This window comes from Pollicipes pollicipes, unplaced genomic scaffold (genome assembly GCF_011947565.3).
Source record: "Pollicipes pollicipes isolate AB1234 unplaced genomic scaffold, Ppol_2.1 Scaffold_5332;HRSCAF=6302_pilon_pilon_pilon, whole genome shotgun sequence".
Lineage (NCBI taxonomy): Eukaryota > Metazoa > Arthropoda > Thecostraca > Pollicipedomorpha > Pollicipedidae > Pollicipes > Pollicipes pollicipes.
Genome location: NW_023596662.1, coordinates 34864 through 59369, shown reverse-complemented (window position 1 = coordinate 59369; position 24506 = coordinate 34864). Strand labels below are relative to the sequence as shown.

At 53.7% G+C, this 24506-nt stretch overlaps 2 protein-coding genes across 2 annotated transcripts; one reads left to right on the top strand and one right to left on the bottom strand.

The window, feature by feature from the left end:
- The first annotated feature begins 306 nt into the window (after nucleotides 1-306).
- On the top strand, nucleotides 307-9555 carry LOC119102024 (peroxidase-like). The gene is made up of 6 exons (XM_037225399.1): nucleotides 307-321; nucleotides 1036-1214; nucleotides 3323-3467; nucleotides 5399-6709; nucleotides 7352-7854; nucleotides 8186-9555. The coding sequence occupies exons 1-6, from the start codon at nucleotides 307-309 to the stop codon at nucleotides 8397-8399; spliced, it is 2367 nt and encodes a 788-aa protein (XP_037081294.1). The 3' UTR covers nucleotides 8400-9555.
- Nucleotides 9556-12948: 3393 nt separating this feature from the next.
- Nucleotides 12949-24221, bottom strand: LOC119102027 (protein undicht). Its single transcript, XM_037225402.1, has 10 exons — nucleotides 24078-24221; nucleotides 21930-22151; nucleotides 21340-21508; nucleotides 20532-20914; nucleotides 18755-18971; nucleotides 17826-18007; nucleotides 16382-16630; nucleotides 15362-15468; nucleotides 14736-14877; nucleotides 12949-13852 (listed from the first exon to the last, which is right to left on the bottom strand). Exons 1-10 carry the CDS (start codon nucleotides 24136-24138, stop codon nucleotides 13692-13694), a joined length of 1893 nt encoding a protein of 630 aa, XP_037081297.1. The 5' UTR covers nucleotides 24139-24221; the 3' UTR covers nucleotides 12949-13691.
- Between the last annotated feature and the right edge of the window lie 285 nt (nucleotides 24222-24506).

The following is a 24506-nucleotide window of genomic DNA, read 5'->3' as shown; positions in this document are numbered from 1 at the left end:
AGGCTTCCTGGGACGGGGAACCCCAACCTGGCGCCCAGCGCACACCCCGAGGGGCTCCTCCGCGGGTTAAAACTGGGCGTTTGGCCCCCAGGCGCATGTAGTCCTGCCCAACCGTCTCCTTTTTATATTCTCCTTCATCCCACAGCCCTGAAATAATTAATTCTGCTCGAAAGGGTTCTTTTCCAAAGAACCAACCAAACAAACGGCGGCAGATGAGCCCGGCTGGCGCCCGCGCGTGTCGTGCCCCGAGGCGATAAAAGTGGGCGGGCTGGGCCGGCCGCTCAGTTCAGCCCGCACTCGCCCGCGATGAATCTGCTACACGTGAGTGCAGCTGGCTGGCGCCGGGCGCGCGAGCGTGGCGATGTGTGGTGCGGGTAGATGGGACGCTCTATACGTGGGTGCAATGTGGACACTGAACACTGTCAGGGATTTTCGTGCTCAGAGCCAAAACAATCGGCACGAGTAATGTGACTGGCTCTGGTGGTTATCGATTCCAGCAACAGAATCGTATTACTTTTACCGAATGTTTGGATTCGAGGGACAAAAATCATCAATGCCACCCGCTCATCGCATTTTTTCTCAGTGTGGGGAATGCCGTGCATGAATAAACCGATTTTATGGCTTCTGGGGTGCTTGCGGCGCTATTCCCACCACTGTTGCGCCTGACACACTGACATTAGTGATCGGGTTTGATCCCGATCTCCTTACGCCTGGTGGATCAATATATCTACTCACAGCCCGTGGACATGAATATGTTTTTGAACGGCTCACAAACGGCGCCAGAGGAAGTCATGGGCTGGTGAACACTCTGCATAAAGACAGGTACCAGCCATTATTCCCCGCATCCGGTTAAGTCCATACTGCAAGTTAATCTAGCAGCGGTCTCGATTTATGCGCCACAGGTGACACATGAATGTGAAACATGACTGAAACAAGTGTGTTTCATCATCCGGCATTTCACGTCGAGTTCCAAAGTACACTCACAGGCGTGCAGACGGCGGAGCAGCTGGTTTGACCGCGCTCGTGCCTGCCCAGGTCGGCTGTTTGGCCGTGGCGGTCGGCTGGGCGGCGGCCGAGGCGTGCGTGCCGCTGATCGAGTGCAAGACGCTGGTGACGTCACACCCCAGCGTGCGGCCGTTCGCCGGTGGGCGGCGCTGCAGCCTGCGGGACTGCTCCGGCGGCGTGCTGTGCGACTCCGACGCCCTCTGCCACAAGTGAGGCGGCCGTCACTCAGGCGGCGCCTTTGTCGCCCCGTGCCTTCTCTGGCGCGTCGGCCGGCTGATGTGCGCGGTCACAGAGCGGGTCACAGAGCCGCATATGTGTCACGTCGTCATCAATGGTTGATATGTGTGTGTGTGTACCCATATATGGGGAGACCACTCCATCACGCCGTGCCTTTTGATGAACAGCAGTAAAAATCGTCTTCACATCGCGAGGACATGCGGCCACGTAAGGCATGCGGTCAATAGTTTTCCCAGGGAAATGCCAAGGTCAAATATTTCAGATGCCAGCTAAATTCGCGCGAAACTTCTCAATATCTAGTGCAGGGCGCATGCCTCGGGAAACGCCCACTACCCCTGTGGCAACCCACTTGGTCATATTTGTCTGCAATGAGACACCATTGCCATTTGCAGTGGGCTGCGCACATAACCGGAAAGTTAGCTTCGATAACCGCTAATCCACTAAATCAAAAGTTGACTTAATAACACTAAGCTGACTAACTCCTTAGAGCTTTTACATAGCTTACTATAACCGCTACCCACCAACTTTTATTGAATTATGAATTCAGTTTTTTCCTCGGCCACGGACATATTTGTTGTATCATGGTCATTCCGGGGCTCATATCCATTGATGCTGCACGTAGCAAAGATGATTCGTTTCGCTTCAGGAGACGGCGAACCTACAAAAATTCATGTATCAGTTGGGGACGACTGGAGCCTGTGTAAACACACAACGGTTTTAAAGTATGACTTGCACGATCACTGCAGTTTTCAAAAAGATATAGTACAACTCAAATAAAAGCGTGCTTTGCTGCTAAAAAGTATCGAAAGAACACCGACAGCAATACCGTAAAATTTGCCGCAGAGTGATAACTGAAGGTAATACACAGCTTATGGAGAACAAGTTGATAACGTGCTTTCAATCGAAACTTTGCTAGGGTTTCGACTCGCCTGTTTGTATTAAAATGGAGTTGGTACTTGTATCGGAACAACGGTGTTAGCCAGTGACGTCACAGGAGGCCACATCGTCTTTACCAGTCACATTCACGCAGATCACATTTGGCTCCACCCAAGCGCTGTGTGCCTAGCGCTGTCGGACGCAAAAATTTGTACAACGTTCTTTGGAAATGGCTGTTTTTTCTTATTTCTGGGCCTAAAGGTATCCTGTTTGCGAAGTGCATAAAATGCACCGTTCGGTGATATGTTTTTTGTTTGTTTCCTTGTACATCTAAAAGTGGAGGGAATGAGCGATGAATGTAACCAATGCGTGCGCACTCGCGCGCCAGCTCCGGGTTAGTGATCACGTAACATCATATATCCTTAGGTCTTTTCAAGTGCTCGTACCTGTACACTGTATAACCCGGATCTGAACAGCACACTTACACAATGCTGCTGCTGCCTTGACCATCACGTCTTTTGTTTTCACGTTAATAGCGAACGGCGTGTCGGACTGCTGCAGATATGACCACGGCAAGCAAATAAAAACACGTTTGAACCCTTCATGTATCGACATCTACGACCGCTGAACTTGAGTAATTTTACTCTTAAAAAAACCTTAGCGGAATAAGCTAACGGATTTACTTTCAGCGGAAGCAAAATCAGCCACTAGTGTTTTCGAAGTTGGCGGAAGCGCTGATCCGCGGAAAAAAGAAGCTTGGTCGCCAGTAAACGGTCATGGCCAATTGTTACAATACTCCCAGTTAAATAGTTACAATAAATCGTTCCAGACTGCAATCGCTTAATTATAGATTAAGCTGGTAGTATGCAGACCGCTATTTGTATCCTGAACAAACTGCGCATACAAGCGGAATCTGCCGTCAGTATTCGTTCAACACCCGTAAGACGGGAACACTAAGGCGGGCATAAGCACGCGAAAGCATACGAAAAACAAAAGCACGTTCACGTTGTTATAAAAAGCACGTTGTTACAGGGCCTTGAGCACGTTGGCTGAGCACTCCAGGCTGGACACAGTATCCTGGCTGAGCACTCAAGGCATGACACGGTATGCTGCATGACTGCGGCATCCTGCATGATCATGGGACTCGGCAGGATGCCCGCTGGGTTTGAGCCCAATACTGACCATTTGTGATCACTTACAACAGGTTCGAAGGACCAGATTACGTGGCGGCATTCTGGAAGAACAATTCCGAAAGGTCCTTCGGCGTCTTCCGGAAAGTGCTTGACATGCAACCCCTGAAGAACCGACTAAAAGCACAGCAAGAGTATGTCATCAGTAGCGAAGTGGAGGTTCGTTTGGCTTGCTGAGGGATGTGCTCACAAGGTCGCCACTCTGTATAGTTTTATGGAAGCCTGGACCCTCAATAATTTCAAGGCTGTAATGCTGCGCCCATGGTGACTTAAGAAAACAATCGCCAGCGGTTTCAAAAAAGATAACATACCAGAGGAGTTCGCCCAATTTTTTTTTAGGGAGTTGTCAGCTACGCGTGGCACTCCCGGTCTTCGTGGCCGTCCATAAAGTGCGTTACGCATGAAGGGCGAGAAGAAGGAGATTTGATGGTGCGAGCAAAAGCACAACCAGGGGAGGGGTTTCGCACAGCGTAACTCTCTGTTCAGGCGTGGTTGCCAGTCATGCTGACATCTCAGAACCGCAACAAAACGTGGTTTCCGATCGTAAAGCGAAGAGGTTAACTGAGCTACAATGTGCCAAGGGTTATGAAGGAATGCCATTAACTTTGTAGCTTACACACGGTACATGTCTGATTGGGAGCATTTTTAGAACCATACATTGGTGTTACAATCTGCCCCCTAATTGTTCTATTAATTTGGGACCACAGAGATAAAGAAGACAGGTGACGACGGTACATGTTCATGTCCCATGATCATTAATCCGATACCGGTCGCAATATTCGTCGTTCCGGCCGCCTGCGGATTTAAAGTAACTCAATCGCATCCCAAGATCTCGTCAACGAATTTGAAATATTCAAAACGCAGTTGAACTCCCTGTCCATCGTTACCATAGAATCGATGAGGTGACACTGGTCACGCCACCAATGACATCATAATTCATGCAAAATCTCTTAAAAAAATATCCAACGTAATATCTAAAAACACTGCGGAGGGAGCACAGATCATTTTGCTTTGATCTGTTTTCGTGCCCAGTAGAGGTATTTAAGCGTAACATTTCGCTTACGTATTTCACCTGCCGCCCATGGGGATGTGTCAAACCCACACGCTACCATTCCCAATCAGATGTGCCAGAATTTACACACCCGTTTGCAATTTATAGTTCTTAAGCCTGAAATTATGAAAAAGTTTCAGAAAAGTCTAACTTACTCCATTGCGTTCACAATGTCAGGGTATTTTGAATTGGAGCCTTTCGCGATGTTTCGCAACTGTCATGCTCGTACCCATACCTGTGATTTCTCCTAGACGTATATTCAGCTTGACCCAATACCCAATTCATATGGGTATTCTCACCCGTGGGCCCACCCCACCCATGAAATCCTGTAGCACCCACCAGGAACCATAATGATGGTTGTGCATAGGTTGTGATATTTCCGTTTCCGTTAGCGTCTCCTAATTAGAGAACCCACTCTTGTGTTTGAGAACCATGCCGTAATGTTAGTGATGAATGCCAATGTCCAGTCCATACAGGTCAAGGCTTGGTCAGTTCATTGATTCAAATTTCCTGCTCTGGTCTTTTAGTTCACATGCCACTTGCAGTCATTGGCTTGGAAATATATAAGCGCTACCGAATCGAAAGTGTTAGATTATTTTGTTTCAACACTTATAGGTAGACTTCACACGAACTCTGATGGTGACCTGGTGTCTCCCCGCACAGCATGACTGAGCCCATCCGACCAAGCCAGCCAGCAATTTAAATCAGAGCAATTCATATAGGGAAGGAAACCGCAACAGTCTGCATGCAGTAGAGGCACAAATGCCGCGCAAGAATGAACTATGACGGCGTGACTCAGTGACCTGTTTCAGCGTAAGATTGTTTCCTTGATTTGTCAAAGGAATTGCTCCAATAGTCCTGCGACTTTGTCGTGCCTACACCTGATACTGCTCGCAACATATTCACGGACGTTAAACGGGAGATAGTTATTAACCTCTTTCTCTTGATCCCCTCTCGTGGCCGCGGGCCATAGCTATGGCAGCCACACGGAGTCAGCAGTCGCGCCCTCACCAGTGGCTAAGGCTCCCCTGCATTTCAGCCGGCAGCTGTGCTGCAAGAGGCCATGATAACGATGGAAACTGTAGCGAATGAAGTGCGCCAACTTGCTCAAACGGGAATAAATGAGGCGATCGCGGGCTCGGCGGAAGCTATACAGCACCGCTTCTCCGCGCCGCAGTCGTCGGAGCCCATGCTGTTGGCCCAGGCATCACTGCAGTCGATCCAGGTGCTGACCAAGCTGAAGAAGATGGAGGCCATGGGCTACAAGCCGTTAAGCACTGAGGCCCCGCTGTTTGATGCCGGCATACAGCACCGCGCCAGCTTCAACCAGCTCGTCTCGCCCGTCTCCGTCACGATCCCCGGCTGCGAGGTCATGCAGCCGGCCGAAACTTGCGGGTTCACTTACCTCTACCGTAACCTCAGTGGCATGTGCAACAACCTGCAGCGTCCGCGGCTGGGGTGCGCGCAGTCAGCCTACTCGCGTTTCTTCCCGGCGGAGTACGAAGACGGCATCTTCCAGCCGACGGCGACGGGGCATGGCGTGAAGCTGCCGTCGCCCCGACTGGTCAGCGAGCGCGTGGTGAGCACCTCACCACGCCCGGACAACCTGCGCACCATCTCCGTCATGCTGCTTGGCCAGTTCATCGACCACGACTTCATCGCGACGCCGGTGTTCACGCTAAACGGCAGCGTCGGCCTGTCTTGCTGCGGCGGCGGAGGCTCGTACCCGCCAAAGGCGGTTCACCCGGTCGGCTGTAACCCAATCCGCATACCCGACGATGACCCCTTTTTCTCGGTGTTCGGTCGCACGTGCATGAACCACGTGCGCTCGCTGCCGGCGCCCTTCGAGAATTGCGTCGCCGGTCCCGTCAACCAACTGAACCAGGCATCCCATTTCCTAGACGCCTCCAACATCTACGGCAGCAGCATACAGCAGTCGAACCGGCTGCGAGCCTTCACCGGTGGCCTCTTCAACACCAGTCGGGGTGACCTCCTGCCACAGGTGGATGGCAGCTTTATCTCAGGCGATGGCCGCCTCGGCGAGAATCCTGGCCTCACCTTCTTGCACACGGTTTGGACGCGCGAGCATAACCGCGTAGCGAAGGCACTGGCCCGGAAACACTACGACTGGGACGAAGAGCGGCTCTTCCAGGAGGCGCGCCGCATAGTCATCGGGGAGTACCAGCACATCATATACAACGAGTACCTGCCGGTCGTGCTCGGTACTCAGTACACTTGCGATCACGGCCTGGAGCCCGTGCACGGCCCCTCATTCCAGTACTCGGACCAGGTGGATCCGACCATCAAAACCGAGTTCTCCACAGCCGCCTTCCGCTTCGGCCACTCCCAGGTCAGTGGTCCGCCCAAGACGGGCTCGTCTTGAGCGCCGCCTGGTCACTGGTCGGCCCCTTCCGATGCTAGCGGAGGTGTTGGGTGCTCGTGCCCGGCCTAGGCACTTCACCGACGTGTATTCGCCAGCGCTCCTCATCAGCGTTCGTCATCCTGAGGTCTGAGGCCGCACCGTAACTGATGTTGAAACTGGTCACCATTACCCTTAGACTGGATGCAGTGTCTGCGATTCGTCTTAAACGCCTTAATACGACACATCTACGTCTTGCATGCGATGTTTTATACAACTACATCAAATTATAAGAATGGCTTATCTTCAGAATAAGAGGAGGAGCGAGGTACATCGTTAATTATATGGTTCGTCCGCATGAACGGGCTAAGAGCATACAGGGCGATGTGAGCCTGGCAGTGCATTGTTGCAGTCAGCTTATTTGTTCGTTACTGTTTTTTTGCTCGTATCCACACGCCCAAATTACATCATTGTATAAAGTCTTCACCACCGAAACCGAAATTGCACGATCTGCTTCCGTAGGTTCAGGAATGGTAACCTATAGGAATCGCTTGTTCGGCGCACGCCGCATCATCATGACGCCACACTCTGCGTTCACCTGCCGTCTTGCCCACGCATCTTCCACTTCCGCAGGTGCACGACGCGTTTGTCCTCCGCAGCGAGACGGGCAAAATCACGGAGACCTTGGCGTTGGAAAACACATTTTTCCTCACAAACCTGATCGAAGCGCCGGGCGCCGTGGCGCAGTTCGCGCGCGCGCTGACGGACCAGAAGCCGCGCTTAGTCGACAGCACCTTCGTGCCCGCCATCCACGAGAAGCTCTTCGCCAGGGGCGCGCCGTTCGGCCTGGATCTAATCGCACTGAACATCAACCGTGGCCGAGATCACGGCCTGCCGAGCTATGTCACTGTGCTCCAGAACTGCCTGCGTCAGTCGTTGCCCAACTCATGGTCGGCGCTGAAGCCGTTTTTCGAGCCGGATGTGCTCCAACGCCTGCAGTCAGTCTACTACAGCATCTACGACATCGAACTCTTCATCGGCGGTGTGTCCGAAAAGCGGAAGCCCGGTGCCCTGGTCGGCGAGGTGTTCCAGTGCATCATCGGCGAGCAGTTCTTCAACACGCGATACGGAGACAGGTGAGGGTGATTGGGGAGCCTTTTGGGGCTTGGCAACCTCCAACACTTGAGGGACTTGGGAGCATTTAACCACCGCTGGTCTACTGGACCGCCTTGCGCGGGCATTTTGCGATTCGCGATGGCGTCTCTTTCAATAATGAAACTGCAGCTTCACTGCATTCGGAACCGGCGCCTGACCGACATGTACGCTACGCTACATTTGAGCCTGAGCCAGCTGCCACAGCCGTTTCCCTTGGCTGTTCTCGGCTTCCGGAGGCCTGTCTGTGCGGACGTACCTGTGTCCGTCCTCACCAGCCATTGCCCTCGCTTCTCACCGCCCCCACATCGGCAGATACTTCTACGACAACGGCGGCCAGCCACACAGCTTCTCGCATAAGCAATTGCGCGAGATCCAGAAGGCGAGCTGGGCGCGCATCCTCTGCGACAACGTCAAGGAGCTGGACAAGATGCAGCCGATGGCACTATGGCAGCCATGCGTCTCCTACAACCGACGGCAGCACTGCGGCTCACACGCCATACCTCAGGTCAAGCTCAACGTGTTCTAGACGCGCGCGACAGCATCTGGGCCTGCCAGCGGGGCGGGCGCTGGTCGGCGCGCCGATCCGAGGCAAGATGAGCTACGCCAGGGCTGACCTCTTACTCGTCCGAACTTGACAGAGCGGTAACGGGAGAGGCACGAACTTGGCAGTACGAGCGACGGGAGAGGGACGAACTTGACAGGATGAGAGACGGGAAAAGAACGAGCTTGGCAGGACGGGCGACGGGAGAGGGACGAACTTGACAGGACGAGTGACGGGAAAGAAACGAGCTTGACAGGACGAGCGACGGGAGAGGGACGAACTTGACAGGACGAGTGACGGAAAAGAAACGAACTTGACAGGACGAGCGACGGGAGAGGGACGAACTTGACAGGACGAGTGACGGAAAAGAAACGAACTTGACAGGACGAGCGACGGGAGCGGGACGAAAATTGGGAACAAGCTTTGATTGCTCTTCGGCGACACTCTGACTTGCACGGACGTTTTTCTTTTAAAGGTTGCACGGCCCCCACCACCACGCAGTTTTGAGCGCTGGAGCACGGTTTGGAGCTTCAACTGTTCGGAGCACTCGGTATCGCGATGGTCGTATCAGCGCTCACGGGCCGAAGCGTCAGCCGAGAATAAAACCCAACCTCCCACATGGAGGCTTGCCTGTTCTGTGGGCCAGCGGCGGATCAGTCGACGAAAACACGAGATGTTCACATCCTGGCTGACCCACCTTCGTCGTATAGGTTGCTGGCGGACGTCGGAACAGCGCTTCGCGACTGCGCAGCAGCCATGTGGGTGTGAGGGGAGGTGTGTGGGGTTGCCCTGTGTTTTTTTTTTTTGGCGCCCGAACACTTCAGCGAGTCCACTGCACCGAAGGTGACGGGATGGGACCACGATAAGTCTTGAGGACTTTCAAGGAGCGTATGCCAGTTAATCAACGGTCCTGTGGGTGTGATTGCTGAGATGTGGTTGACAGTGCTTGGCGTCTAATAAAATTGAAATAATGCAAAATATCCTGAGTAATGCTTTCGCGGTGTGGGATTTCTGACGAAGCTGCAGTGAAAGGTTATGAGATTTGTTCATTGAGATTATGCATTTTTTTGAGTCATGGGCAGTACTCCTCAAATTTAATAATTTCTGGCGGCTTTGGGCCATTCACTTTGCATTCAACACCCAAGGGCTCGTGCCACAGCTCACAGACATTGTAGTGCTCGGGGCTTGTCTTGAGCTTGGATGTTCCATCCTTGGTTGCGGAGGTGGTTATTTTTTTATAAAGGGTGGTGAGGATGGGGGGTGGGGGGTGGGGTGGGGGCTGCTGAGGTCCCAACAAGGTGGCCTGCCTCATTTCTTCACAACTGATTTAGCTCACTCTGTCTTGACAAAAGACAGTATACCTTTTTAATGTTGGTTCATTTATGAAAGTCATTTATTCAGGCATCACAGAAGTCATGCAGGGGCAGATCCAAAGCGGGAGGCCACTGGAGGCACGTGCGCCTTCTGATCGGAAAGAAAACGCGCCCCTTTAGACATCGCTTTCGGGCGCTGAAAGCACTCTTCCATAGCGGCATTCGGCGACGGCACGAATTTTTGGTGGTGGGAGATGGGGACGAGACTAACCATGAAAAATTTGAGTCAACCCCGTGCACCAGAGGCATCCAGTTTAACTTGTCAAACCTTTACGTATCTTATGATTATACGTGCGTTAAGTTAATTACGTCGCGCATCCGCTCAGCTGTCGTGATTTTTAGTACACGCTTTTTTTTAGCCAACACACCCGATTTTTCATTACGGTGGGGAAGGAGAGATGGATGCCCTGGAGTTGGCAGGTGCATCGTCACGTACGACGAACATACGTTTCCGGTCGATAAACATCGGGCTACATTAACGAGTTCAGCTGATGGCTTGCACATGCCATGTTTTCCGTCCACTGATCCGACGCTAGTCCACAGAACAGGCAAGCTTCCATGTCAGAGGTAGGAGAGTCTGTCAGAAAGTCTGAGCAGTCGTCCAGATTCCCTGGACGACCCGACCTCTGGCTGCCGGGATGCCTGACGAGAACTGGGTGTGATGTGCTAATTATCATGACGTCACGGGAAACAGGCGGGTCACGGGAAACAAATAATCGGTGAGCCGGTGTTTCGTGCAGCATCATGGGCTGAGCCGTTCGCAACCTTCACGGAGATCGGTGGGTGACAGCCCACAATCGTCCTTGTATGACATAATTTTACTCATGCTTCATTTGGTTGCATTCCTGTTGAAATTGAAAAAAATGCTCTCACAGAATACAGGGGTAATATATGCAAGGCTCCAGTAAACAAGACCACGATGTCCGTCTTCGAACGGACACGCAAAAATTATAGCACAGAGACTAGCCTCTGGCAGGGGTCTGATTTGCGAAGCGCTGGTGCGCATGTGCTCTCCTGTACGTAGGGTTACGCGCCCGGTGTGCGCCAGTCTGTGTCGCAGAGTTCCGTTGAAGGGGGGGGGGAGGATGGGGAAGGGGGAGGGGGCAATTACAGCCCGGGCGCAAACAGGATGGGCGCACTCCGCGATGACTTTGTGCGTTCCGTTGTCAGGTCACCACCCGGTGCACAGCACACAGTTCTGTGCACAGAGTTTCCACGTGTAAGCGGAGATACGCTGCGACCTGTTTTGGGATTTGCTTGTTTATGAGCAATATTTTTGGTGGTTATCGCACGCTTGGGCACCACTGCGTGGTCGTGTTGTCTCTAGAAGCCCAAGGCCTTTTAATAAAGGGACATTGTCACGGACGCCACTGTTTGCGGCGAAGCAAGCGCCAAATCTACGTGTTGGTTGTAATTTTTGAAATATAACCCAGCGCACCCTGCCCTCGTTTTCCAATGGTCCCCACCTATGGTGGCAAAGGGTGAGACCTGATATGCGTCAGTAAGGCATTCAGCTCCTGGTTTTCGGCATTATGAGTTCAGACTTGTTATGTTAGTTAGTGAACTTCATTCTACGAGTAGGCGCTGGTAAAACGAGGTTATAGAGCAAACATTCGGCATATTGACAGTACTTGACAATTCAAGCTGTGATCATAAACGCAACTTGAAACGTCGAATGTTGACAGGATGACCAATGTTTATAACTAATGTTAAACCAATATAACTACAATGAGACACAACACATAACCACAAAAATATAGAAATAACATGCGATAGCTAAATAAAAAAAAAACGCTTCTCTGGGCCGACCCATTCAAACCATCACCGCTGTTTTCCGAACAGTCCAGGAGCATGTCGCCTCCCCTGCGATTTGAAGCCACGATGTCCACTGTCCACAGGAAATACGGCCGGAGCCTAGGTGGCAACGCACGGTGTTCCTCGCCTGAGCATCTGTTGCATCCGATGGAACACATGCATTCTCGGTACTTGAACACGGCGGGCCCCGCGGGCCCGGCGAGCCAGAAAACAAAAGCGAACTCTCGCCCGCGCCCCCACCCCTTTCCTCTCCGCTGTCCAGGTTCTCCAGAAGGAAACCGAACAGCAGGGGGAGGAGGTGGGTACAACGAGAGGTCATCTCACGGGAGACAGCAGCGCCTTGTCGACCACCGGTGGAACAACCAATGGAATGTGCACACTGGCGTCTAAAGGACAGGCGTTAGGCTGCGCCGACAGCCACCCCTGTAAGCTCACTCATCGCTTCACTCGAACGCTAAATCCTCGAGAGTCCCGCCCGAGCGCCCGCACAAAACACAGAGACGGTCCATGCTCGGAGTGAGGCTGGTTAGCGGAGGTCCCCGGCCAGGGCCGCATGGCCGTACCGCAACTCACCTCTCTCCTTCACTTCGCGGCCAAAAGCCAGTGTTGGCCGAGGGCGCTCCCATCCTCAGCAGGCCAGCCGGAGCGCGCCGAGTAGCCCAACGGCCAGGGCCGGTGTAGAAGGGGTGTCGATTAACCACCTGAGCGCATACTGATCGCACGGGTCAGCTAATCCTAGTCCTGGCGTTAGCCACCCTCCCTTTTTCGTTTTGTCCAGACTGGCACTTCTTGGTGAGGCTTTGGGAAGTTCCACTCGGCCTTCAGCAACACTAGAGCTCAGATCGTGACTTGGTCTTCGCAGTTTCAGTTCAGAGTCTGGAACCTGCAGCTCCGAGCGACCAGTTTTGCCAGGCTTTCGCTCCCGCCCTTGCGGTAATCGTAAATTTGTTTGCATTTTCATTTTTGCCTCTCCTTGTTGCACCTCGGCTATTGCACCATACGCGGTGGTAGGTCCAAGGACAAAACGGTTTGGCGTTAGGGCATGCGTAAACCTTTACCGATCAGTTGCACGTATATTGTTGATAAACCTTTTGCGTTGCTGGTTTCGAACTAAATCACAAAATGAATTTAATGTGAAAAGGCGAATACTCTCAATAACATTTAAACCCCGGCCTTTCAACAGCATGTGACAGACGGAATGCCAGCTAACCTGTTTTTCCGGGTTCGAAGGAACGCTGCATTTGAATAGCTTGCACGTTTGGTCAGTGTCGACCAAATGCAATCGCAGAAATTTAAAGAATATGACCTTGGAATCACATGGATTTTAGAAGCCCAATCACCAGACCTGAAATCTGTGGTAATAGCTTTATTATCGCAGTATCTCGTGCATATGTATTTCATAACATCCAGCTTTTGTAAGAAACAAGCCAGACACAAAATACAACAGCAGCACATGCACATATAGAACGCTTCGCTTAAGTACATGATCTATGCACATGAAATCAGTAGCTGGGTTGCCGAGCTGTTTGAGCAATTTCGGTCCACTTGTTTAAAAAAGGCCTCAAGAATAGCCCGGTATGACCCAAGCCCGTATGCTCAGCTTATAATCCCATTTTGGGTATCTGCAGCCCAAAAACATTGAACACATCTGTGAAGGTGGATATTGACACATACACAAGAAAATGTTGACTGCGTGGGACTCTAATCACGAAGTAAGACTGTGCACCGGCCATACCTCACACTCTGCGGCGTCCTTGAACCCAGTGCCTTCCATTTCCAGGCACCTTACAGTTTCAGCACGTCGGGAGCGGCGCCTTCTCACAGTCTCGTGCAGAAATGCGCGGACATGCGTCATGCCCGCGTAGGCCCGTCACACTACCGCAAGAAACGAGGCACTCACATGACGCGGCGCGATCTGTAGCTCTGATCTCTGTCCCTCTGATATCTGTCTCTCAGATCTCTGTCCGGGCCGGAAGAGACATGCACGCTCTCTTCGCCACCATACGCTGAGTTCATTCCCCGCGGGGGGACGTCGCCAGTGAGGCAGTCTCCACTGGCCTAGCGGTACGCCGTCGACAGCGCAGCACTATCAGACGAACGCGGCCGTGGCCGTGGTCAGCAGCAACAGCAGCGGCAGGCTCAGCACGCCCAGGGTGGCGCCGGCGCCCTTGAAGTCGAATACCTTGAAGTATCTGTCCTGCCGCGCCCACGGGTTCTCGCCGTCGTCAAAGTAGAGCGGGCAGCGGTCCCCTGGAATGGCCGGCCAAAGTCTCAGCGAGAGTGGGGGCGAGCTGACACAGTACGCTCGGAGGGGATCTGTGCAAACTCCGGCACGTGGTCAGACGCTTGGAATGCCGAACTACGTGACGAGTCGGCTGGACGCCCAGCAGATACCAGCAGGCCCATCGACGCCAACAGCCGTCATGTGAACACCAGTCATACCAGTTGCATTGCAGCTGCTTCCAGACCCAGACCTTCCGCCAACTGAGCTTATGCAGTTTTTCAAACCCCAGTCATTTAAAAAAGATCGGTCTTAGTACGTAGCAGCATAGATGCCTGAGAGCACTTTCCTGCCAGTGTAGAGTGCCAATTTTTCGGACGTGTTAACACCATTTCACCTTAGTGTCGGTGTTATGTTTTAACAGTCAATGGTTGTTTGAATGCTTTGTATTACAAGTAACCACTGAAACGCTGAAGGTTTGCTATGATCGGCATAATAACCCCCGAACTCTTAATATCGGGCATTGGCACGTTTTCACAAAAGGGCACCCATTGTCAGCATGTGCAGAGCTCTCGATTGCAAATAGTTCCTCACTCCTTTGCTAATGGCGCAATGCTGTTCTACTCTTGGTTCGCGATAAGGCGAGACTTGTGACCCGAAATTTAGCGCATCAGTTTCTAAAAAGACAACGCCGTGTACTATATGATCACCATGGCCCTTACGTCAAATACCTGCAAGGACGTGCCCCTTTGGAAAACTGTGCCTCCTGATTAGAATTCCTGGATCCGCCCCTGTTCATACACCGCAGCCACGTCCACATTGTCTGCGTAAGTACCCCTCATCTAAGCACCGTTCCAGCACATCAGTCATCTTTGCGGTGCATTTTGATTGGTAGGTTCTCCTGACACTCACGCTCGCGCTCGTTCTCGCGCAGGTCTAGAAACACGGCTGCGCCTTCCGTGTAGTTAGTTGAGTCGGCACGCTGGTTAATGTTGCAGAAGCTGCCGACCGCCTGCGACATCTTGATCCGGTTGATGTCCGTTCTGACGTACACCTGGTGGAGGAAAGTGTTCCGTTTCGCTGCCGGGGATGGACGCTGCACTCGTGTGACATCAGCCTAACTGCCAGTGTCAGGGAAATCTGTGTCCTCACTGCCCAGGGCAGCTCGACTGTCACCGCCCCATGACCATGCGCAGGGCAAGGGGTGGGGGTGGGGTGGGGTTTGAGGAGGACATGGATCGGAGAATACCTGAGGACTTTCAGGTAAGTAAATTTCACGGTACCTAGTCAGCTCCGTACAAAACACGGTATTGTCAATTAACAACAGTCGCCATGAAAATCGACTGCTCTGTTTCGCACACATCTTCCCATCCCTGTATGGGGTGGAAAAGGAAAAACAGGGAGGTTGCGAATTTGCTCGGAAGGCATGAGGTCCTCCAAACATCTCAAAAGCCAGCTTTGCAAGGCCACATAATACTGAAAATTTAAGGACATTTGGCACCGGACAACAAGCAGCCTGGGGCGTGCATGATACTCACCCAGCACCGGTACTTGCTGATGGGGTCGAGCTCGTCAAAGGTGATGAGATATGACCTCAGGTTCTCCCGCCAGTAGCCTACACACTGCATCTTGTAGTCGGGGTCACCTGCAAACATTAGAATCAGCTGAAATTGTTCTCACTTGAAGATAAACTTGCTGATATTGCAGTATCAGTGAGTACTTCCGGTTGGCTGAATACAACGGGAATGAATTGTCGCACTTGGCGTTAGCTATCCGCGCTGTGGATATATCAAATCAGGTCATCGATACTTTTGTCCATCCAAGTTTTGAATATGTGGTAGAATATTTACATTATATATATATATATATATATATATATATATATATATATGCATATCCTCCTCCTCTCTCTTTCTCTCCCTCTCTCTTTCTCTCTCTCTCTCTCTCTCTCTCTCTCTCTCTCTCTCTCTCTCTCTCTCTCTCTCTCTCTCTCTCTCTCTCTCTCTCTCTCTCTCTCTCTCTCTCTCTCTCTCTCTCTCTCTCTCTCTCTCTCTCTCTCTCTCTCTTGCTCTCTGACTAAATCTATTAACAATAAGCGAATTCTTCTGATCTTCAAGGGCAAAGAATCAAGCATTGACCAGCTTATGCCGCTTCAGCTTTGCTCAGTTGTCCTTAAATGTCTCCTGCTCAGTTTGATATGGCGCTGTTCACGTCGATACGACGCGTGAGGAGTCTGCCGGGTCCGCCCCTGCTAATGCCCACACATGAGCGGCATCATCATCGGACCGAGCAGACTCGCGTCCGACGGCCGTTCGGTGGCAAAAAAAAAACAACTCCCGTCATTCACCAGTCATTCACCATCATTCACCAGCCATTCACCATTCAGTGCATCCACCTTGGCGAGTAACCGGGGAACACGGAACAACAGAAGACCACTGAGCTAAGCCTGGTGGGAGCGGGGTGCGTCACAGAACAGCCAGTCCCCTGCCCCCCCCCCCCCCGCCCCCAACCCTCTCCCTCCCCCCGCGGCACCCGTCGGCGACGGCCGCGCCACCTACTGTAGATGTCGTGCGGCCGGCCAAGGTAGTCGACCGAGTAGCATTTCTCGTTGTCAATGCTGATCTCGGTCTGCGCCTTCTGGCCCTGGTTGCAGGCGGCGAACTCGGAGATGACGTACTGGCAGTTGAGGTCGGGCCGCGGCGAGTCGGTGATGCCGTGCAGGATGCGTGTGCGGAACTTGATCTCGCCCTGCTGCTCGAACTTGAACATGCCGGCGACCGGGCAGCCGATCGGCACCGGCTTCTTGGCTACGGGGAGGCGGAGAACGGCCGGCTCAGATCGCCGCCTCAAACGGAACGAGCAGCAGCTCACGGTCCGTGGCTTCGTCTGGGACCTGAGGTCCGGCTGGACAGACTGCGGCTGCAGGAGGGAGCGGCACGAGACCTGTCGGTGGACCGGTCCAGGTCCCGTCTGGGACCTGAGGTCCGGCTGGAAAGACTGCAGGTGCAGGAGGGAGCGGCACGAGGCTGATCGGCCGGCCGGGCCCGCGGAAGTCCCGCGCTGCCGGGCTGGCGGCGCGTCGACAGGAGGAGGTCCAGGAGGGGACACAGAGCTCAGCCCGCGCCGCCAGCGCGGCGGCGGCTGCTCGCCACCGCTAGGTGGCAGTGATCGGAACGCATAGCGGACAAGGCTAACACCATTCGGGAACTGGCACTCAGTGGTACTAGACATGCCTGTGTTTCTGCAGAATGTTTTTCTTTCGAGCCGCCTATTTTATGAACTTTGTCACCTACTGTATTCCGCCGGCTTTGCCACAACGACATTGCTAACTTGGGCCATTTTCACACGAAATGATACCTGACAGTTGAGATCCTAGGCAACATTATCAGACAAAAACTGGATCACGGGCTACCGTGGGTTGCCGCCAGGAGCGCCAAGCCAGCACAAGTCACGACCTGGAGCGGTGAACCAACGCAGGTCACCAGTGAGAGCAGCAAGTAAACACAGGTCAGTGTCGTTCCGCGTGCTACCATAGGACAACAGCTGACTGATAAGTAATGCAAGCCTACACGGAGACGCCCAGACGTGTCCAGGTAACGCTGCCTGCACGGCACTGACCGACGCACGTGCGCAGCAAGATAAATACAGAATTTGACGATGCTTGTCAAAATCAAACATGCTTTCTCTGGTACCCAAGTCCAAGATAGCTTCAAACAATGTTGTGGCAAGTTATGCGTTAAGGAAAATCTGAGTCAGCTTTGAATTAGATCGCTTTGATTTCATAATTGCGTCTAGAATATTCCAGGATGTAGCCATGTAGTCATATTAGTGTAATACACATTCAAGTTGCAGCTGTTATGCGCGAGCCGATAAACGTTGCCACATTACGTCCGCGTTTGCTACACAGCTCTCCACAACTACATCTGTATCTGAAGAGAGTTGCAACACATCTTGCCCACCATCTACCGCGTCTGACACACTGCCGATCCGGAGACCACTCACCGACCATGATGTTGTAGAGCCAGGAGCCGTCCTTGCCGACCTGCTTGATGCCGTCGCTGCCCTCGAACTGCTTCCAGGCGCAGACGGTGTGGAACTCGTTCCTGATCAGCTCCCGGCCGCGACGGTACCGGATCACGTTGTGGTGCATCGGCAGGAAGTCGAAGCACACGTAGTCTGTCTGACTGTTGGGGCAAGCAGGCAACGCGCGGTTTTAAAATAAATACTGGTGGCATTCATGACATCCACTACACAGCAATTTCATATTGTTCGTCATGGAGACAAACAGTAGGAATAGCCTTATTCCTCAGAGAGAAACCAGGAGAATGGAGAAATAGATTGGTTGATATTTCGGCAACATGCCTTTATCGAAACAGCTGGTAGAAGTGTTATTGTTTCGACAAAAGACATGCTGCCGATAAAGGAAACTTTCTGCAATTGTTTCAATAAAGGCATGTTGCCGAAGCATCAACCCATCTATATATCCATTCTCCTGATTTTTCTCCGAGGAATAAGGCTATTACTACTGTCTTATCTATGTGAATAATGTTTCTTGCTTATGCACTGAACAACTTACGTAATTTTGAACCAAATTGCTCGTTACAAACAAAAAGTAAGCTTTGGGTGGTGTAGGAATGTTCACCACTTTGACTGCAACTTAAGGTACAAAACCAACGCAAATCACACGTGTCCGTCATTTCACTCATGTCTGCACCCAACAGATTCGGGTTAGCCCAAACAGGCGGGCAGAACTGAGGCGACTCTAGGACCTGTGACACGGTCACCGTGGACTGCCCGCCTTCGCGCACAAGCCGAGGGCACCTCCCATTCGCTGACATCCCCGCGCGTCGTCTCGCGCGTACACCAGCGGCCCGGTGTCCCGCCCGCAGGAGAGCGGCCGACGAGAAGCGCGCGCCGGCCCCGCGCCTCACCATCCGTCGATGTTCTGGCGCGCCATCATGTAGCGGTTGCCCTGCTTCTCCAGGCAGGTGTAGATGGTGCGGCGATAGCGGCCCTCGTCAGGGTAGTACGTCTCCACCACGTGCGTTGAGTTGATGACCACGTCGGCGTCGGTGTTGGCCGTGTTGACCCAGTCGCCGGTGAAGTTGGTCGGCATGCTGCAGAGCGGTGTCACCGTCTCTGACTTCTCTGCAGGAGGACGAAATAGCGAGAGACACTTAATAGACGGACGATGCAGTTCTGGCCGATGGATGGTGACCGTCGCCAATCTAAAATTTTTACAGAGTTGCTTCACGTGAATTTGGGTCGTGATAGACTGTACCATCAATGCTACGGAACTACGAAGGTGAACAATAAAGCAAAATTGCGTAATAACGTTTTTTAGGAATATCAGCATTACTTTTAGCAAAACCGTAGAGGCATTAGTCATTCTATGCATTTAAACGCATGGTAGCATGCTCCCTGCATTAAGTGTCATTGTGATCAGGTCTTAGCGCGGTTTCCTCTCAATCCAGATAAAAATTAGGCAGGTAAAGTTCACAGCTTCCCCACTGCTCGCCAAACCATTACCGCGTGGATAGATATCGCGCGTTGATGTGAGATTGCACGCCATAAATGCGCAAAAGGATATCAGATAATTCGGGTAGAACTAAAATTGCCACACCAAGCAAAGAAAATAGGACGCTGTCGATGACCGCGGAATAAGGACTACTGTTCGTCCCCCACTGTCGAGTGCCAGTCGTGGGAATTCGACCCTGGTATCGGTCCGCACGATTCTCTAGATGAAACTTGAGTGCCTCTGCCGCCACCGCGCCGTCGGGCAGTCCACACCAGACACTGCACCCGGCCTCATGCGACAGCGCGCATCCGGAGCCCCCTAGTACCCAGCTGTGCACTGTCTGGCCGCAGCACGCCCACCAGTTCGCTGTGAGCATTCGTGTCGTCCTGACGGACCGCCATTCTCCGGGTCCACCCAAGATCCCGCCCCCTGACTGTGGGCTGGCTGCACTTCCCCACACACTGCGTGCGGTCCTTACTCGAAGAGAGCCCCAGACCGGGCGTCGTGGCCGCTTCATGCCGAGCCCGCGGCAGATCTGCCTCCGGACCTGAGCAACGTCGTGCCTGTACGCAGCTTTCTGGCCGTTACCGCTCTCCATCACGAGTGAGCACGGCCCCGTATACGACTCTACTCGGTGCAGAACTTACCGAAAGTCCGTACGCTGACGGGTGCACTTCTCACCGTTACTGGTCTGAGCCCGAGTCTTTCCAATCCCCGGTGTCCGGTATCGGTCTCGTGTCGTACCTGGTGTCAGACTGAGTCTCTCCAATCCCCGGTGTCCGGTAACTGTGTCGTGCCTTACCTGGTGTCAGGCTGAGGCTCCCCGGTCCCCAGTGTCCTGTAGCTGCCCCGCGCCATCCCTGGTGTCGGGCTGAGCCTCCCCCGTCTCCCGTGTCCAGCAGCTGTCTCGCGGTGTCAGGCTGAGCCTCTCCGGTCCCCAGTGTCCGGTAGCTGCCCCGCGCCATACATGATGTCAGGCTGAGCCTCCCCCGTCTCCCGTGTCCAGCAGCTGTCTCGCGGTGTCAGGCTGAGCCTCTCCGGTCCCCAGTGTCCGGTAACTGCCCCGCGCCATACATGATGTCAGGCTGAGCCTCTCCGGTTCCCGGTGCCCGGTAACCGTCTCGTGCCATATCTGGTGTCAGGCTGAACCTCTCCGGTTCCCAGCGTCCGGTAGCTGTATCGTGCCGTACCTGGTGTCAGGCTGAGCCTCTCCGGGCTGTCCTGGGGCGTCTTCAGCACGTTACACTCTGGAGTGATGCTCTTGCCCAGCAGCAGGTCGTCGTCACGGTTTTTTAGGAAGCAACGGTACTTGGCCTCTTTCCGCGACTCCTTGGTGTTGGCCACGGCAAAGAAGTGGTTCTTGCCGACTTTCCAGTCGCCCAGACAGGCGAACTCCACCTTGCCCTGGTTGATGTCCTCGTTGCGGTAGAGCGGATCCCGCTCAGTGTTGTCGTCCTTCGACTCGCACCGAGCGTAGTTCATGGTGAACTTCTGGTTGGCGATCAGGAACTGGTTGCCCAGCTCCTGGCAAGAGCGCAAGCGACTGTCTGGGTTGTTGCACTCGCCGGTGAACCTGCAGCAGAGGATGAAGGCGGGGCCCCATCAACAGCGGAGTGGTTTGTTGTCATTGGGGCTTCACAACGCGCTCAGCTGCTGGGTCTATATGGTGTCGTCTACCTCTCAGCCTGAAGGGAGTGCCGGGACTGAAGCCATAAAACGTCTACGTCTTGTGCTAATCACCTACTATTATCACGATCAAAGACATTACTGACAACTGTCATGCGACACAACGTTTGACCCCACTTTAGTTACGCTAAGCATATGTGACTCGTCCCCAGTTCGCTGGCATGCGGCTAGCAAGCGTATGTAAGCATGGGGGCAGCATATGTGGCTAGTAAGCGGCTTTCTTCATTGCGCGAAACCCTGCGTCCTCTAGCCTGTTGAGTTACTTATCACGTTACATAACATCATCGAGTTCTATAATAAGCTTGTACGAACCGGAATCGATTTTGGTAAGCAAACTGCCAGACGCCTTCCAAACTGGACCGACAGATCTTGGGTCGGAAGTTCTGATTGAAGAGTGTGATGAGATCTTGTTCAGTGTCCAAGTTCTTGCACACTTGCTCCAGCGTAGGCGAGAACGAAGATGCGAAGTTCACACAGCCAGCTGCAAGGCCACGTTTCAGGTTAGGAATTCACTCAGCATTGCATAAAAGCGACCATGGATTGGAACAGAGCCACGATTTGCATTTTGAGAGCAATGATTCGGAGGTGTGATAAGACATTCTGTAAAATGCCACGTTACCTCAGTTTGTTGTGCGCCGTCAAAGCCCGCTACACGCACACGCTGGCAAGCGCGTGCATCGCAGCGTGCTGTCTAACCCAGGGCATGCGTTCCGACCCAACTGTGTCGTTCGTGTGGAGACCGTGTCTCCGTTGGCCAGCACATGGTATCTGCCATGATGCTCAAAATAGGTAAAAGAACTGCGCTGATAGCGTGCGGTAGTTGTACGGATGAAAACGCAAACCTGCAGGGGCACGTGCTCCACGCTGTGATACCCCTCCCTCCAGACCCACGCCGAACTCACTCTCGCGCTTCTCCATAACGTTGATGGTGCGCACCAGCAGCTGCACGCAGTGGTAGCAGCTGTTGTCCTTGAAGAGCATGGTGTAGCGGTAGCTGTCCTGTACCATCGCGACGCACTCGCCGCGGCCGCTCATGCGCGTCGCGTCCAGCTCGGTGATGGTGTTCTGGCCGTCCTCGTAGCTGTACCACTGGTCGCGCATGATCGTGGGCACGCTGCAGTTGGCTGAGGAGGACATGCGAGGGACTCGCTGGTCACGTGGTAGGCACGCGAGGAGACTCGCTGGTCACGCGGTGGGCACGCTAGGGGACTCGCTGGTCACGTGGTAGGCACGCGAGGAGACTCGCTGGTCACGTGGTGGGCACACTAGGGGACTCGTTGGTCACGTGGTGCGCACGCTGGACAATGCTAAGGGTGAAGGCGCGGCACCCTAGACCGGGCTGAAGGTGACGCACGACACGCTAGACGGGGCTGAGGGTGACGGCACGGCACACTAGACCGAACTGAGGGTGACGACATGGAACGCTAGACCGAACTGAGGATGGCGGCACGGCACACTAGACCGAACTGAGGGTGACGACATGGCACGCTAGACCGGACTGAGGGTGACGGCACGGCTTACTGGACCGGACTGAGGGTGACGACATGGCAAGCTAGACCGGACTGAGGGTGACGGCACGGCTTACTGGACCGGACTGAGGGTGACGACATGGCACGCTAGACCGGACTGAGGGTGACGACATGGCACGCCAGACCGGACTGAGGGTGACGGCACGGCACACTAGACCGAACTGAGGGTGACGACATGGCACGCTAGACCGGACTGAGGGTGACGGCACAGCTTATTGGACCGGACTGAGGGTGGCGGCACGGCTTACTGGACCGGGCTGAGGGTGACAGCACGAGTCGTTATCCGACGTCGAGGAGGAGCGTCGCCCAGACGAACGAGCACTACACTCTCATCATGCCGTAGACGAGAGAGGTCGAAGTCTGTGCGGTATCTGACCCTGGCAGCACAGAAGAGAAGACTGGTATCTCAGCGGTACGTTACACGAGGCAAGATCGGATTGCAAAATATTGTAGCACAGATACAAAGCTCACGCCGTGTTGACGCGTGCAAGCAGTACGTTACTGGAGCGCAACTCGCGCTGCGCACTTCGCGGACGCAGGAAGCCGGTTGTAGCGAGTCTGCTCTCCAGTGAAGCGATGTGCTGCTGTTGTATCGCTATGCTGTACAGTACTGCTGTATCACAGCGGGAGCGCAGTCTCCATGGGGCAGTAACACTCCTCTTTTGCTCTTTGTTTGGCAACTTAATGTTGTTGACAGCTGTTTCTACATATATACGTTGTGAATCCCATGAATTCACTAGAAGGAAAGACTTACATCCATTACATGCATCACTAATTGCTGGTTGCACACAAAAGACCACATCCTAGGGGAACGAAAAAATAAGTAGATCGTCCGCAAGCATGGCATGCACATACGTGACGCCTCGCAAAACTCTGCCACCTGACGTCATTACGGGGGGAACCCTCCCCCCCCCCCAGCTCGCCAAGCCTGTCACCGCGTGACGGTCAACGCACGCCTGTTGACTGACTGTGCCGGCTTCAGGACACCTTACATAATGAAAGGCACGGCTGCCTGTCACAGTCCGGCGGGCGGGCGCCACGGTCACTTCAAATCTCGATCAAGCAAACGGAGCCGGTGGACATCGTTGCTGGAGCTAACGTACATTGTTCAAGGTTACGGGATATATACACGTGTTGTTCCTGTAGCATTATTGTAACGCCATTCAACCTCACGCCATCAGTGAAGCTGCACCGGGTCTTTGCGTTCGGGCAGGAACAACACATACCTTTATCCTCGTAACCTTGAACGGTATAGTTTAGCAGTAGGAATGTTGGGTTGACTTCTGGTTTCCCGCCATTTTATAAACAGGATGTGCACATAGCACGCATCACTGCTTCAACCAGAACAGTGTTACAACGCCGAGCTGGGCCATGAGCCCCCTGGCCGGTCGGCATCGTGACTCATCATCCACCCCGAGACAAATCGCGTCAACAACAGGAAACGCATGCCTCGGAGGGCACAGCATCCACGCATCCGCCTTCGCCGGCGATTCGAGAGCATGCCACCGTGCCGCGACTCACCGCAGTCTGCCCCGTCCGGGAGCAGGGCGGCCAGGAAGAGCAGCGCGAGCCAGGGCGTCATCCTGTCGAGCTGCGGGTGCGGCGGCGACCGGGGCGCGGCGCTCCACTGAAAGCGCCAATTTCCGCCGCCGCGCTGTACGCAGCAACGGCCGCTGACTGAGTCGCCGCGCCCGCCGGTGGCGCCGCGCGGCGGACCGGTGCGCAACTAGCCGTGACGCCACCGCGGCACGTAGGAGGGACAGACGACCCGCGGCTGGTGAGTCAGGCAGGGGCGCAGTCAGGCGTGCTTCCCGGGCGGACGGTGGCGCGCGACCCGAACAGGCGGACGCGCATTCCAGAAGGGTCGGGCGTGCCGCGCATAACTGACGACCTCGGGGAAAGAACTGATGTGAGGTACAGCTATTCTGTTACGCGTTATTCTTTTGCCGG